This window comes from Enhydra lutris, unplaced genomic scaffold, assembly GCF_002288905.1.
Source record: "Enhydra lutris kenyoni isolate GAN:26980312 unplaced genomic scaffold, ASM228890v2 scaffoldscaffold76, whole genome shotgun sequence".
In the NCBI taxonomy this organism is placed as follows: Eukaryota; Metazoa; Chordata; class Mammalia; order Carnivora; family Mustelidae; genus Enhydra; species Enhydra lutris.
Genome location: NW_019154160.1, coordinates 3507602 through 3524376, shown reverse-complemented (window position 1 = coordinate 3524376; position 16775 = coordinate 3507602). Strand labels below are relative to the sequence as shown.

General features: G+C 45.5%; 1 protein-coding gene across 1 annotated transcript in view; it reads left to right on the top strand.

Moving 5' to 3' along the window:
- LOC111160496 (disrupted in schizophrenia 1) overlaps nucleotides 1–14464 on the top strand; it is a 294921-nt gene extending 280457 nt beyond the window's left edge. The window contains exons 12-13 of the mRNA XM_022523643.1: nucleotides 11384–11521; nucleotides 14204–14464. Of these exons, the coding sequence (XP_022379351.1) occupies nucleotides 11384–11521; nucleotides 14204–14464 (399 nt within the window). The remainder of the gene's footprint in view (nucleotides 1–11383; nucleotides 11522–14203) is intronic.
- The last annotated feature ends 2311 nt before the right edge of the window (nucleotides 14465–16775 follow it).

Here is a 16775-nt window from a genome sequence, read left to right as displayed (position 1 = left end):
CCCGGGCCTCTCCGCGCCATGTCCCCCATTTTACAGCTGGACCCGTGGAGGCAGAGTCGTTTGCTTGGGGCTTGGCTGGGGAGGAAGTTGGCAACAGGGCCCAGGCCCAGTTTTAGCAGGAGGTAGCTCGGATCGAAAGAAGTCTGTGCTTTTCGCGTACTCTGGAAACAATCAGCCGCTGTTGGCCGGGGTTTATAGACGGTGCAGAAATTGCACGGGGGCCAGACAGGAGCTGGGGAAGTCAGTGAGCCCGCTTCCTCTGCGGTGAACTTGCCCTTTTGTACTCGCTGTTCTGGCCCTAATGCCTGCGTAATTCTCTCCTTCCTGTCTGCAGCCTGTCCTGCTGGGGTGCTTTCTGTTTTTCCTGCAAAGTGGGCTCCCCTCCTGTGGAGTTCCCTGGACAGGATCACTCTCCCCTAACTCCAGCTGCTTCCTTTCCAAGCCAGTAGCTGCCACCAAAGAGGCTTAAAAGGGCCAAAAAAGGGGCCAGAGCTCTGAGCGATCTCGTGCAGCATCAGAAGAGCCAGTGTGCTGTCTGCCGTGAAAGACGTTCGCAACAAGACTCGAGCAGACGGTGCAGCATTGTTCCAGGGTACAGGTCTCTCTAAAACCCCATTCCTTTTCACCCGGCCCATCTTGCAGAAACCTCAGCAACTGCGCATCTCCCGCGGCTGCCACTGCGGGTTTCTTTAAAGGGGACCCGAAGCGCAAAGAGCATTTGGAAAAACGATGCTCCCCCAGGTCCTGTCTTCTCTCCTTCAAATATTATTGAGTTTCCCCAGGATTTTCAACGTGGTGTACATGGAGACAGGGAGTCTCTTTCATGCGAACGTTTCACCGCTTTCCGTGGCATTTGTTTAAATCACATCATTAGAATTTCAGGTACAACCGGGCATACACAGGATTAGAAACAAACACAACTCAACCCACAGACACAACACAACCGTATAGGAGCAGAAGCGTGCAGGCTCCCCGGGGCTCCGTCCTGGCCTTGGCCCCGGACCTGGCCCTGCAGGTGGAGGGAGGCCACAGAGCCACAGGGCGAGCTGGAAGGTGGGGAGGAGGCGGCCTTCTGTGCTCAGTTAGCAGCCTCCTGCTGCTTCTCTCAGTTAATTAACGCTGTCAGCTTGTCAGCCTCCTTCACCTGCCCAAGGAAAGGAAGTGGACTCTTCCCACGCCATCCCCCTGCTTTCCCTACTTTTTGAAAATTATGGAACCACTTTCTGCGCTCCAGGACCTAACAGTGGCATTTCTTTCACTAATTAAAAATAGGTCAGTGCTTCCGAGGAATCCCGCCCAGGGGCTCTTGGAGACACTTTCACCTTGAAATTCCTTGTCATACACTGATGAACACTGAGGGATCAATACAGAATCGTCGCCGCAGAGCTGGCAAGGAGTCACTTGGGCCATTTATAACACAGGAGGCTTATCTGATGGCTACGCAGGCGTTGCTTCCCAGTAGCCGAGAGATTTTTTAAAAATCCAGGGTTTCACGTTTCTGGAAAACGAATGAACCCTCTGCCCCCTTGTCATCTGATGCTCTCACCTGTTGGGGGCTGGGGCAGTTAGAGTCAGGAACGTCCTTGTACCCCACAAGCTGGTTGCCAGCACTTCCTCCCCGTTTTAGCTCGAACTGGTAGAAAGCCTGGATCTGTTTAGAGCGTAAAGCCTGCTGTCCTTGTGGAGGGTAAAAATCCAGAACCAGGACGAAACCCTGGCATTTAAAAACAGTAATTCTGGGGGCACCTGGGTGGTTCAGTCATTAAGTGTCTGCCTTCAGCTCAGGTCATGATCCCAAGGTCCTGGGATCGAGCCCTGCATTGGGCTCCCTGCTCGGCGGGAAGCCTGCTTCTCCCTCTCTCACTCCCCCTGATTGCGTTCCCTCTCTCCCTGTGTCTCTCTCTCTCTGTCAAATAATAAATAAAATCTTAAAAAAAATAAAAACAAGAATTCTGGTAGTCTTATAGTTGCATAGCTTACAAAAAATATTTACAAACGCCAAAATTTTTCTTTCCACCTAAAATGAACACAGATGCAAGTTGGCGTTTGATTCCGTTCTCCTGGTTTCCTTTTTGTGGTTCAGCATTTCTTAGCCACCGACAGCTTGCAGAGCCCATTCTCCTGATGTGGAACTCCCCCAGCTGTGTTCCGTTCTCATTTTTCTTATTACAAAAGGGCTCTTATGATTTGACGTCACTATCCCCCAAATCTGAATGCTTATGTTAAATAGAGCTTATTTAAGTACCTGCTAGTGGATATGACTGTTAGTTACACATAGATTTTTCCTCGGAGTTTCTAATAGAGTTTGGCCTTATGCGACTTTGATGTTCAACTGATGTGTGCTGAAAGGAAAGCAACCCAAGGTCTCTTGAATGATCGTGTAATATAAAATAGAGCTTTTCAAAGATTGCCCTTCATATAAACTAGAGACCATAGGCCAATTAGCCTATACAAATTAGAACTCGGCCACTTCTTTCTTTTATCAATTTTTTTGTTCTGTTAAATGGTTCCGTGTAGACCATGTTTCCCAGCACCTCCTCTGTAGTAAGTGGACAGATACGTGAAGACAATTTACTGCTCACTCTGACCCTGAGACATCTAAATATTTCACATGCTTTCCTTACCACTCACAACATCTGGATGCTTTTAAAAGAAATACCCACTTACTCAGAGCGTAGCCATATAACTTGGGAATTTGGAGGAATACTTGTATCACGGAGGAGTAAAGATATGCTTTTCGTATCTTCATCCGTGCCTCTTTGCTCGTTGACATTAATGACGAGAGAATGAGTGTTTATGTGCAAAGACAAGTGCTTATGAAGTCTATTTCAGGTAGACATGCGAGGTATTATTTGTGGTGTGGACAGGAGTTTGTCGTAGGTAAATAGTCTTTATGTGGACCATAAATAAAAAAAAGAGAAAGAAAACCATATAGCATTCCGGGAATGTATTTGCCAAGCAAATATTTTGGAAAACAGCCCAAAGGAACAGACTTAAGGCTGTGATTTTAATACCGAACTAAGGAAATGCTTTAATGCATCGGCTCAGCTCATGGATGGTGGCGATCACATCTGGTTTACCTCAAGCTATAGGAGAAGGAATGAAACTTAACAGCGGAACCAACATCATGAGACTCAAGTCCCATTTTTTTTTGTCGGTATGCATATGTGCGGTGCAGGGTTAATTCTTTTTTAAATGTAAATATTGCCATGGTGTAAGTAATCTGTAAATGCAGATGGCTTGCCAACTATAAGGAGAGACTGCTCTGTCACCTGTCCATTCTTATTATGTCGCCTGTGAGTTTTACTGCAGGAATTAAATATTTTTATGGATAGGCAACTATTGCCGATGCCTTATTACATGGCCAAGGAAAACAGGGAGGTAAGTAAGCTGGTTGAGTTAGAGCAACAACATAGGGTCTCCAAGGTGGAAGCTGCTTGCCTTTGATCATGGATCTCATTCCCCAGCAAGGAGCGAAGCCGTTGATGACTTCAGAGTGTATAGAGCACCCAGTGCAATGCATTGCCCACCTGAAGTATAGACCTAAAGAGTCCTTGTTGATCGTATCGGGTTAATTTTAAAATCATAGCACTAATTCTTCGTTCAGACATCACACCGCCCCTCTCTTGGGAAGGCCTGTTGACAGCATTTTTAAAAAGTCAGCTACTTAAATTTCTCGATGGACTGACTCATCCCAAGGTGTAGCCCATCTGCTCACATGAGTGCAGATCACCAGTGACGACCCACACTTCTGGAAGCGCTTGCTCTGTTAGGTGTGAGAGGCTTTCATAAGTAAAGTTGGCTTCGTTATCTGGTAACTGACAAGTTAACCTACATGGCTTTCTGTTCTGTAGGTATTTTCTGTTCATAAAAATAACCAATACGATTTCCTGATCGCTCCAAGGATAGCCTGAGGGATATTGCTATCAGATCCTTGCTCATTTCTAAACAATTACTCTGATGTAATCCATTCCCTCCCCTTTGGGTATGGGCTCTAGTTTTAAAAACGTTAAATGTCAATATTCTGCAAATGTCACAGGCGAGGACTTAGACTTGTTTATGGGAAATATCACTAAGGAAAAGAGCCCTTGGAGACCCTGGCCACGGAGCAGGGGACGGTTTGTCACCAGACTCTCAACTTCAGGCATCTGTCTGGGCGAGCCCCTGAATGCGTGTTTGGATCTGAGTATCAGCGGTTGCCAATGAGTGTAAGTAATGAGTTGTCGAACTCATTTTAATGGGAAAATTTCTGCCCAAACATTCAGGTCTCCAGGTTTTGATCACAAGGTGAGGTGGGCAAATTATATATGAAATACTGCCCGGCCAAGTTAGTGCTCCCAGACCATACCCATGTGGAGGGACGGTAGGGAAGATGTAGGGCTTTTTCTGAGGGCCATGAAGGACGCTTTTGTATGGAAATGCTGTGGTGGGCACAGAGGACCAGCTCACAGCCCTGGATCCCCACAAAGTGTGACTCTTCACACTTTGCTATGATGATGCCACAGGTAAAGCAACCTAAGAGACAGCATAGCTTCCCCGGGGGCAGTAGTCATTTGGGTAGAGGAATGGCAGGGTGCCATTATGCCACCTCCTGGTGGCAGAGACAGGCAGGTATGTGCCCAGTGAAGAAGGACCGTGCTTGAGCCCTAACTGAGCCCCGGTGGTACAGGAGCTTCAGGAATCCAGAAGCGTTCCTTGAAGAAGTGGAATCTGAGGGGTTTTGAAGAGAGAGAGATGGTGTTAGTCGGGTGGAGAAGGGGAAACGCTCAGCTATGGGGCCATTTACCTGGTGAAATTTATTTCATTCTGACCCAGAGGGAAAATACTCCTAGGGCTAAATGAGGGGATGGAGGTGCAGAAAACAAAAGTCATAATTTGAATTGCTGGAGCGACTGCCTGATGGGACAAATTCCTGGAGAGTTTTCAAAGCCACTTTGAAATGCCAAACAACCTGTACTTTATCTGTTCAGAGTTGCAAATCCTACAAAATTCCATTTCAGCTAGGAACACCGGAGACTTTGTAGTGGGTGGTCTTTTATTACCAAGTGTCGGTCATGTGCTCATGTGGGGTTTTGGTTTTTTTGGTATGGTGTTTTTTGGTTTTTTGGAGGTTTTTTGTTTTTTTGGTTTTTTTTCTTTTCACCACATTTAATTTAATAATAAAAATGGAAGCAGATGTTACAGATTTCAAAGGAAGAGAAGCTCGGTGCATGACGACTTCAACTTGGCAGCTGCCAAGGTGATAAAAGAGATGAGAGGTCAAGGCTCTCCTATTCTGATTCAGAAAAGGAGAAACTCGCCTCCTTCCCTTGTGACTCACATGCTTTCCTCTGCTTCCAGCCTTATATTTTATGGACAATTGGATCAAAGGTTCCCAGCTCCCCATGGCAGCTGGGTGGTCCTGGTGCCCATCACTGCCCCCTCCAGTAGACACTCACCTACCTGAATCATGGAGCATACGCCCCTTAATGACGCAGAGCCCTCCAGGAATCAGAGCAGACTTCGCAGAGTCCCGAGTGTGGAAGGGAGGAAAGAGGGGATATCTTCAGGCACCGCTTGCTTCTCTGATCTCTTTCCGTCATCAGTTTGTAGACTCCCTCACTCCCACCCTGGGCCAGCCCAACAAAAATCCCTTTCTGTGTTTCCCCTCGGCATGGCTGAGTCAGACCTAGGGGGAAGAGCCCGCTCGATATGGGAGACCTGTGTCGCAGATCCCAGCCTGCCACTTTCTCAGTGTGTGACCTTCAGCAAGACACAGGACTCTTTGAGAGGCTTTCTGTGTGTTTAAAAGGAAGACCTGAACCAGATCATTCCTGAGCCCCCTGCCAGCTCTAATTCTATCTGCTTCTAGGTATTAAAATCCTCGGGGAAGTGTTCATGACATCCTTAGTGGCCCTCCCTGAGGTGGCCTTTTATAAAAGCTTGCATTTGATGTCCTGGGAAACGAGGTGGGTGTCAAATGAAAGGCTTCATTTTCATGCATGTCCCAAGCTGGGGACTCCTGACCAGCATTAGCTGACTTACAGTTCACTTAACCGAAATGCCAGAGCCGCCAAAGCTTTCATGGAAGGACAATTGCTTTCAAAGAAGGTTCCTTTGTTTTAAGACAAGCAAGCAAACAAAAGCCCTTTAATAGTTCCTGTTCCTTTACTTGTTTTTAGCTTTCCATCAAGGCTTAGTCAAAGAAAATGGATAAAATCAGAAATTGGGGTATAGCTGATCAACAAGCCCCCTGCTCTCCTGCCAGGGGCATCTCTGCAGAGGAAAGCCTAAAACCTGCTGGCTTAAAAGTACACACTCAGAAAAGGGGTACCCAAAGCAAGAGAGAAATCTCGCTTGGTGCTCCCCACAGCGACTCTGCCGTCCTCTGTAACTGGAGCGAGCGCGCACTCACGTTCGCAAAGGACATGGTCATTTACCTAGAGCAGCCGTATGGTCCTTTATCCCACGCGGTGGGTGTTCCCCCAGGCTAGTGTGAGACACAGAAATCCATCCGCCTGTTCTTTCTGCCTCTTGTGGTGGAAGCACCTTGCTGTGCTGTCTGCTAAAGAAAGAGTCATTTCTCTCAAAGGTGGAAGGAGGTCGGGCCCTGTTGGTCTTATTGCAAATACATACATTGCAAGTAGAAGTATATCGTAGCCCTGCCTGCACATCTGGCCAGGAACCAGGGATCTGGGGACCAGGAACTGGTGGCCGTGGCGGCTCATGGAAATCTCCTTGCAAACTTTAGCTCAGAGCCACAGTTTCCAGCACGGCAGGGACCTTCCCATCTGAGACAAGCCCGGGCATTAACGTGTTGTTGCTCTTCAAGATCTAGTCAGTTCTGGTGGTTTTTTAGCTGGGGACCAGTGAGAGTGCACTTCATGCTAGCGTTCTGCACCAGTCCTATCTACCCATGCAGGATCCTGTGTAGGGTATGACCTGTCTGCCTGCTGTGCTAGCCTCTATGACTGTACAACAAATCATCCCAGCTTAGTGATTTGGAACAACCGTTTACTATATGCATGGATCTGTGGGTCAGGAATTCAGATGGGACACTGCAGGGAGGGCTGTCCCTGCCCCCCACAGTGTTTGGCTATTAGCAGGATGACTTGAATGTGGAGCTTGGGTTCATCTGAAGACTAAGTCCCAACTGTGCCTGGCTTTCAGCAGGTCAACAAGATACCCACACGTGGCTTGTCTGTGGGCTGTGGGCTTAGGCCAGGTTCAAGGGCAAGTGATCGGAAAAGACATATCATCTATTAAGAGCTGGCTTTGGAAGTCAGGCATGTCACCTTTGCCGTGTTCTGCTCACTGAAGGATTCTCAACAGCCCAGCTAGGTTCAAGGGGAGGAGAAACAAACAGCAGAGGGATAAGGTTCTGGAAGGCTGTATTGCTGTGGCTACACATACACTCTGTCATACCTGGGCATAGCATGGAAAACACGAAGTTCTGCCAAGTCCCTCAAGTTTAAGGTTAACAGGCAGGACCTCTGCAACTGTGTTCACTTTATACCCATGACTCTGGCCCCACCTTGGCCTCCGTGGACACGTAGGATTCCTTTGGACAGAGCAGAATTTTTCAGCAGGTTGGTAGAAATACATAAATCTGACCTTCATCGGCTGTCACTGCTCAGGTGAGGGCTTAAATGAGTTCGCTTCCCAAGATTCCATAAATTCTTCAAATAACGGCCACCTGGGTCACATGCAGGACCAGTTCAGGAGCAGAGAGTGTCGGGCCACCAAGAGAAGTCTGGTTTGTGGTTTGTTCAGGAGCCTCGTAGAAATTCTATGATTTAGGGAAACAGCCCAGGGGCAGAGGGCCAGTCAGGTCTCCCATTAGTGGTCACGGAACCATGAGTTCTTTGAGTTTGTTTCTTTTTGCCTCTTTATGTCTTTTTAATCTGTAAAATCGTTTTTAAACAATATTCAGGTGTATTTTTTCCATACATCCATTATGGCTTGAATCAGTATCCTCGGTAAATTTTTTCTTTCTTATATTTTAGAGAGGTGGAAAATACAACCAAGTATGGAGAAGAAAATAAAAATCTTCAATAACACCAGCCCTTGAAATAGTAATAGTCAATATTTTAGTGCTTTTTCCATTGTATATACCTGCCTTAAGATGATTTTAATGGCTAAATATGAATTAAATATGCCAGAACTTATTTTAATCACCCCTTTTATTGTTGGACATTTTACTTCTTCTTTCCCATGCTTTTCGTGTAAATATTTTTGCATTATTAAGATACATTTTTATTTAACATATGTAAGTAACATTTTCCATACTTATTTAAAAGTTTTAATAAATATTATTTAAATCTAAATAAAATTTACTTCTCTGTGATAGATTCCAGGAAATGGGATTCTTGGATCCAGGCTATGAACAATTTAGTTTTTGCTACATGATCTGAAATCGCTTTCCCAAATTCACACAATCACTGGCGACCTGTACATCATTCTACAAGGCAAACAGGTGTGGCTTATCAGTTTAGGGAGCAAATGTAAAGCCATATTTTAAATGAACTTAATTCAGGTCTGATTTTTGTTTGTTTCAGCACGACTGGGAGGATTAAGTCATTTGCCTTTATCTTAAGTGCTTTCAGTTCCTTGGTTCTGCTTTCCAAGCCTGTGTTTTTCCTCTCTTCAAGTGTATTTTCAGATGTTTGCATTCCAGCCCCCGCCCCCAACATGATGCTTTTCTCCTCCGTGTACGGCTCGTGGTCTCACAGCCGCCTGTCATTTGCCTACAGATGTTCTCCTTCGAGGCGTCTCGTTTACTTCCCGCATGTCGGTGGTGATGCTCACTGTCCACTCTTTCTGCTTCCATGCGATTTGTCTGCCTCTTTGAGTGATAATGTGATTACTTTTAGGATCAGTAAAATAAGGATGTGTATGTGATTTTTATATATTCTCTGTCTTCTCATCATCACTGCTGTGGTCAATGATGGGCAAACCATCACTGTGCGCTTCCCAGGCCTTTTTGTTTGTGTTCCTTTGTCCTTGAAATGGTTTGATGTTGTCAGTGAACGTTTTTCTTCTGTATATACATTTACCTGCAATAGAAAAGGCTTCTCCAATATTTGCAATAGTTATTTATAGTTCCCCTTAGCATGGTTCCATTCTAATAGAGTTGACCAATTGGGATATAAACTCAAAAACATTCTGGAGTTAATATAATGAATATTAAATTGCATATCTGTATTTAATGATTATTCTTGGCTTCCAATTATAATATTACATAACTCGTGATCTCTAAGGCCTCTTTAACAGAAAATATCACCACACCTGGGCATTTTGTTGTATTTTTGGGTCTTAATTGCAGCTTTTGTAGTAACCCTGCAGTTTAATCTAAATATATATCTTAATTCTTTCCCTTATACAAAATTACTTTTGGTATACCTTCTAAGCCTTTCACTCCAGGTTGAGAAAATATTGATTTTACATTTGGTTACATTTTATGTATGTATATATGTATGTACGTATTTATTTTTATTTTTAAAATTTTTTGGTTAAATTTTAATGACTTGCTTTTTGCTGCTCATTTATATATCTTTCTATTATGGTTTTTTACTGAAATATAATTGCCATAGAATAGGATGTAAGTTTAAGATGTACAACGTGTTGGGGTGCATGGGTGGCTCAGTTAAGTGTCAGACTCTTGATTTTGGCTCAGGTCGTGATCTCAGGGGAGTGAGATCGAGCCCTGTGTCAGGTTCCATGCTGGTAGTGGAGTCTGCTTGAGATTCTGTCTCCCCTCCTCCCTCTGCGTCCCCCAACCTGCACTCCTGCCCATGTTCATGTTCTGTCTCTGTCTCTCTCTGTCTCTCTCTCTCTGTCAAAAGATGTATAGTGTGTTGACTTGAGACATTTATATATCATAATATGATCACCGTCCTGGTTTAGCTAACACCTCTGTCACGTCACATAATTATCATTTCTTTGTTGTGGCGAGAACGGTCACTATCTAGTCTGTTAGCATTTTTGAAGTTTATACTACAGTGTTGTTGACTATAATCACTGTGCTGTGCATTAGATAATAACCAGGACTTCATTCCTCTTCTAGGTGCAAGTTTGTCTCTTTTAACAACATCTCCCCACCCCCACACCCCAAACCCTTGGTAACCAGCATTCGAGGCTCTGCTTCAACAAATTCTGCTTTTTTAGCTTCTGCATAGAAGTGATACCATGCGATATTTGTCTTTCTCTGGCTGGCTTATCTCACTAAGCATAATGCTGCTTTTTTCCTTTCCCTTTGTTCTAAGATTCCCTATTTCCTTGCCTCTTATTATTATTTTTTTTAACCTTGTTTATTCTTTTCTTTTCTAAGTCCATGGGCTTCTAAATGCCAGTTACTGTGCTTGAGGGTACAGGATGAACGGATAGCCCATGCCTTTAGGGGTTTTACTGTCACTCACGAAAACCTAACGCACATCAGGATGGCTGGAAGAATAGTGTGACTGAAGGCAGTGGGTCCATCCTGTTGGCCAAAATCAGGTTGCGTGTGAGAGGGGACACAACGGGTGTGAGCCCCTTGGCTGGTTGTGAAGGGGCCGAGTTTGGACCCTGCTCTGCGGGTGGTTTTGTCCTGGAAAGTGGGATAGGCCACTTTTGGGGTTCATGTATGGGATATAAGTTGGAAGGGGGAGCATCTGAGAAGAAAGGAGCTCCAAGACTTGGATGTTCATTCATGGAACCAATGAGTACCCCATGCCTGCCGTGTGTCGGGGCTCTGGACCCCACAGTGAGCAGACCGCCATCCACCTTGCTCTTATGGGGTCTTGTCATTCAGTGGTCCTGCTCTTCTGGGGCTTCTGCTGTGAGGGAGAGCAGCTTAACACCCGTGGTAGTGGCAATGACAACTCTATGTATAAAGCCCATCTCGTGGCATTTAAAGTCTCCTTAATTTTCTAACTTTCAGGCACTGTGACTACTGTGTGAAGACATGTCCACTGCCCTATTGGGTTCCTGTGCCCTTAAAGGAATAGTTCTGTTCTTGTAGGTTCAACCAGGTTGCTCCCGTGTTCGCCCCAGCCTGACTTCGTTTCGAATTCCTATTACGTTGTGAGTCTGCCCACGGATGCAGCTGGGACACTCAGGCTTCCCCTTTGATCATTTGATGTTAGGAGTTGACATCCTGGAAATAGCACTTTGAAATGACCGGATAAGGGAGGTCACCCGTGGAGCTCGTCATTCGGTAATAACCTGAAATTGGTTCATGTCTTCACAAGAACGACCTCCAGGGAAGACTAAGGTTCTGGCATGATTCTCCTGGTGTGCAGAAGTTGGGAGGACTCTGCTGGTTAATCTTCCCCCTGGGTACCACTGGGTACAGTACAGATGTGCTCATGGTCCTAAAAAAGTTGATAGCTTACGAGCGATCTTTTTATTTTTCTCTGGCCAGGAATCTTGGCTCCTTTCTTCGGAACTTGGAGAAAAATGTGAAGCCATAGACAAGAAGTTACTGTACTTGGAAGAACAGCTTCACACAGCCATCCACAGCCATGATGAAGATCTCATTCATATCCTTTTCATCCTGCAGGTTAAGTACCTGCTAGTTGTTTTGTAAGAGCAAGTCTTAAAAATATACTCAATTTTTCCATGCCCTAGCAGATGGAAACAAATAGATACTACTGTGTTTTATAGCATAGCACACCTTCGATCTCTGAGATTATCCTGTATGTAGTGCTTTCTCCCTAGCCTTTGGTAAGTAATCCAGCATTTTTGATTATTAAGCCTGACCACTAAAAATGAACCATGAAGTTCAGACATGCATAGAAGGCCAAAACAAAATGCAGTTTTCAAGGGGGCATGAAGCTAGGTTTGTGGGGCACAGATGGTTGTGGGTTTGATTAGCTCAGTTTTTCTAGGGGCTTCTTTCTCTCTGTCTGTCTCTCTCTCTCTTTTAACCCTACGATTCTGCCCTGGAAGGAGCAGTCGAGTATCATGACTAATAGGACTTCAGCTCATTCCCTTTTCAATTTCTTCTTGTATAAGACCCCATAAACCTGGTGTCACACCTGAAGATGTCTTCCTCAACCCCAACCACCACCGAGCAAGATGGCCTGAGAACATGTTACCTTCCGTACACGTCCATATCCAGTGCAAATCCGTGGATGTACTCAGTTCTGGTTAGTTCTTTCAGGGGCAAGTGGTTGGGTGTGCACACGGATGAAGGCGTATGGAGCCCCGGCCTGTATCTTTTCAATTATTCAGTCAGAAGTGGACATGTCCCTGGATAAAAACACTTCTCCATTCATTCATCCTTTCTATTCAGTAGTGTGACTTTTACTAGAGAAGCTGGTGGGAAATGTAGCTATTTCGGTCTTTGCTTCTCATCGCTGTCTTACTTTTCAGAATTCTGTTTCTTTTTACACTTAATCCTGTGTGACTGTGTGTGTGTGTGTGTGTGTGTGTGTGTGTGTGTGTGTGTAAAAGCAGCTTTCAATGGCCAAGGACTAATCTTAATCATAGGTATTCAGATCCACAGTAGTTTAATGATGGATTCAGCGCTGTTCCTTCCTCATTATAACCTTAAATCTTAGACCTTGGTTATTAAACGTAGCAGGAAATTTCTTCAGCTTAATCAGCAATTCCTCTCACACTGCTCAAGGTAGATTTTTAAAAGCAGACATTCTGTTCTTCATAATTTCCTGCCCCTTACAAAACTGGTGTTTAAGCTCTGGCTACAAAGTTGGCCATAGAAACAGCAGACGCATCCTTGGCTTGTATTTTGTTTATTCCGTGTTCATGAATCACCTAGATTTGAGGACTTACAAGGGGACACGGGGCTCCAGCAAACGGGCAAGTGGCTGTCTGGGCATGAGTATCTGGGAACAATGCAATGCAGAGGGGTTCCTGGTTCCCCAGCCCAGCAAGCGGGGGCTCTCTGCTTGCTGGGAGAAGGACACACTTCAGGCCACCTTGGAGTCAGGTTGTGGGGTCTGTGCTGCCGGCAGGGTCTGTGCTGGTCTTCGGACCTAAGTTTTCTAAATTTTATAGTCAAGTTTGGTTCTAGGGAATTGGGTTTTCTTCTTAATAGGGATGAGTGGCAGGGGAGGAGGCTGACAGGGGACAGAGCTGTGTATAGATAAGCCCCCCCTTTAGTGGCCCCACAGCCAGTCCACGATTCAGGCAGCAGGACTGTGGACAATTGATAGAGGCTCTTCATCCTTCGGCTTCCTCCTCAGCAACAGTGGACAGTGACATGGGTCTGTAAGGTTTTCGTGAGGCCTACATGAGGCTGTATTCTGGAAAATTCTTTAACAGTCTTGTACATGGTAGATGTTGGTTTTAGGTAGAAATTACATTCTTCAAGCCCATTTGCCTCAGCATTTTCACTGTTTGTGTCAAAAGCTCCAGCCACATCCCATTTAGACAGATTTATTCAATTATTTTGTAATAGATGCTTGAATGAGTCCGTCCGTAACCCCACAGTAGCCCATGTAAAAATGTCATTTAAGTCTAACAAAACAGCTATAGATAGATAGGGATTGTTCTTTCTATTTGATATAGTTGAGAAAACTGAAGTTAAGTGACTGGTCCAGGGTCATTTCTGATGAGTGGCAAGCTCTGTGGTCCTTGTTGGCCCCATTGGGAAGCAGCTTTGCCTACAAGTAAGTGGACAGGCCTGTTGTGTGAAATGTACAGTTATTCTAAAATTTTTAAGCTATAATAAAAGTAGCCTATTGAAGTTCTGTTTTTGAGAATTTGGCTGATCCTTGCAGAGCTAAGCAGAGACATATTGGGGGTATGTCAGACCGGGGCTGGAAAACACCCTCCTTCCCTCCAAGCAAATCTGCCCCGCAATATGGATTTCAACCCAAACTTTCCTCTGATTCCCAGGCTTTGTTCTGTGTCCCTGATCGGGAGCAAAGACACTGAATCAAGTCTTTGAACTCCTACAGAACAGCACTTAGATTTGAGCGGAACGTGGCGTCCTAAGATAGAAAGACATAGTTACAAGACTCTGCGAGGCTCCCTCCCCACACGAACCAAAGCCCTTGTTTCAAATTAGAGCTTATCTAGCCCTTCAAAGAGGCTGTTGAATCCTCCAGCCAAACTGACTGGTTTGTGTTTCCATTCTTGATCAAAGATACAAAGCCGTGTATGGTTGAAAGAAACAGCATGCCATCGACAACACAAAAGAATTACACAGCGAGTGTTGCATTTTTGTTTGATTCCGTTAAGCACTCTGCCAGAGCCCACAGTGCCTGTGATGTAGCATGAGCACGATGAACGTGAGTCCACAGTGAACATCGATGTCCAGAAGATTCAAACCTTGGTGGCTACAGATGCTCACGCGTCGTGCGGAAGGCACCGAGCTTCTGCGTCAGCCATGCGTGGGAGGAAGTGTTGCCAGCGGGCCATCAGCGAGGGGTGGACCGCTCATCCAGGGGTGGAGATGAGCTTCCAAACAGAACCTCTGGGCATCCTGATTGGATATCAGGGCTATGGGCAGCCTGTGGAGAGTGTCCTGTCTTAAGAAGACACTGGATTGACAGTTCCAAGAAGCGACAGAAAACAGCCCGTGTCTCTTCATTGTCCTGACAGACTCACTAAATTACATGTAGCATGACCAAAGAATGACACAAAGCCATCAGCTGTGGTGGTGGCAAGTGTTTAAAAGAAGTCCGAGCCATTAATTGGAAGCCCCGGCGTCGGAGGGCTGACCCGTGCCTGCTGTCTGAGGAGAGGACAGGAGGTGTGACTTCCCTGCCGGTCAAAGCCGGGGTTTCCAAGAGCATCAGTCTGAGTCTCCAGCACAATTTCACAGTCATTTGGGTCCTAATTAGCGGTCGTGTTTCGAAAACCGTTTTGAATGGTTCCTTCTTGCAAACGCTTCAACTGAAAACCATCCAGGTGAGGTGAATATTTAAGCAAGTTTCTTCTCATTTTTTTTTTTTCTCCTTCAACTTCTACAACGCACTTTCAAAGAGGGGAAAAAGTAAGATTGGGACACTTTGGGCATATTTCAAAGCCTGCAGGACAGTTCTGCCTGCTTCAGGGTCGCAGAGCAGATGTGGGCACATTGCTTCTATTCGTGGTTCTACTCGCAACCATGTCCAGGAGACCTTTGTGGAATTCTGTTCTCGCTGCTTATTTGGAATGCATGGCGGCCAATCGATTAGTTTTGGTGGTGCTGGATGGCATGAAAATACTGTGAATGCATCCAGGCACAGGCACGAACATCACATCCCCTTAAGATCCCTTGTCTGGTTCAACTTTCCAGTGTGTGGCTTGGGCAGACAAAGGTAGCAGCGGTCTGGGGTGGCTGCTGTGCCTTCTTGGACATGTTTTCCACTCTCGGGCTAAAGAGCTGGAAGAGGGGCCGTGAGGACCACAGAACTCTACTTAACAAATCTTAAAGAGAAGAAAACAGACCGGAAGAGGTGGTTGTTGAAAGCACTGTGTGGGCTGGGCTGAGGCAAATATGGTGGCCAGGATTTCTTCCATTGGCTTCTGCCAAAGGGAGTGGGCTGGGGAGAGGAAGCCCGGGAGGCGGTGGTGTGGACCCCGGGCTGTCCTGCTGCTGGCTTGGCACAATGCAAATTCGGCACTAGGTGGGCATCCCAAGGAGTGCCCTGTAAAAGCATCAGAGGCATTCAAGCAGGTCACGTGTGCACATGAGGCTTTCTTCCTTGCTCTCCAACAGCTGCGTTCTTCGCCTTCAGTTCTCTCCGGAAGGTAAACTTCCTCTCACTGCCTGCGAAGGCATCACTGTTGATACTAAGAAACACTTTAGCAAATGAGAAGCCCTTTCAGAGGCATACTGTTGTTTCTTCTTGAACCAAACCAGACCTGATGTGCCGATCTACTTTTGACTAAGCTGCGAACAGGATTGCTAAGAAACCCAACTGGCAAACACTCAGTGGTTTTTATACGTAAACTAAAGACCTCCTTGAAAGAATTGGAGGGTCTTTGCCAATAGCTGCCCGAAATGATGATGTTGTCTTTTCGTATGCCTGGATGACATCTGGGGAAGTTGTCTTACTGTCTTACCCCTTTACTAATTGCAAACCCAGCTTGCATGATTTCATTAGCGAGAAGTTATACACTTGCTTAGTATGTGACTAGTCTGCCCCAAGGTGGTAAAGAAGGGTCTTGGGCTCCAAAGGTGTTTTTATAGATGTTGGCATGTCAATCTTTGTGCCATTATTGTAATTAATGTGCTCATTTTCTTAGACGCCACAGATATCTGGTGGCATATCTGTTACAGGGGAACTTTATAATTAGTTCGAGAGGTCTCAATGGCCCAGGCATCACCAAAATCACTCAGCTCTTTGAGACCTACTCTTAAATTTAGATGCAGTGAGCACCTCTGTCATATCTACCTAAAATCCAGTGCTGGAGTTGTACTTTATTTGCTCAGTGCTTTGATAAAAACCAAGGTCAGATATGTCAGTGGGCTTCCACGTGAGTTTATTGGACTAACAATCAGAAACACTGATTCTAGACCTACTGTACAAAATAGCCGGAAGACCTTGGTTAGCCGTGGCAAATGCAATAAACTGAGAAAGTATGAAATTTTTTTTAAAATATATTTTTGGACATAACCTCCAAGTACATATCAGCAGGCCGGATCTCACCCCAAACCTCACACTCCTGTCTGCTCCTCACTCAACATCTCCCCTCTGCTGACAAATGGGCTTTTCCAAAAATTCCTCCCCACCCTCAAAAAAATCCAGCTCGTGCTCAGTCTTCTCCTTGATAAACTGCAAGTTCTTCGCTTAGATAAAAAATCTGGGAGTCATTCTCAATGCCTTTTCCTTCTTTCACATAGCACATCTGGTCTA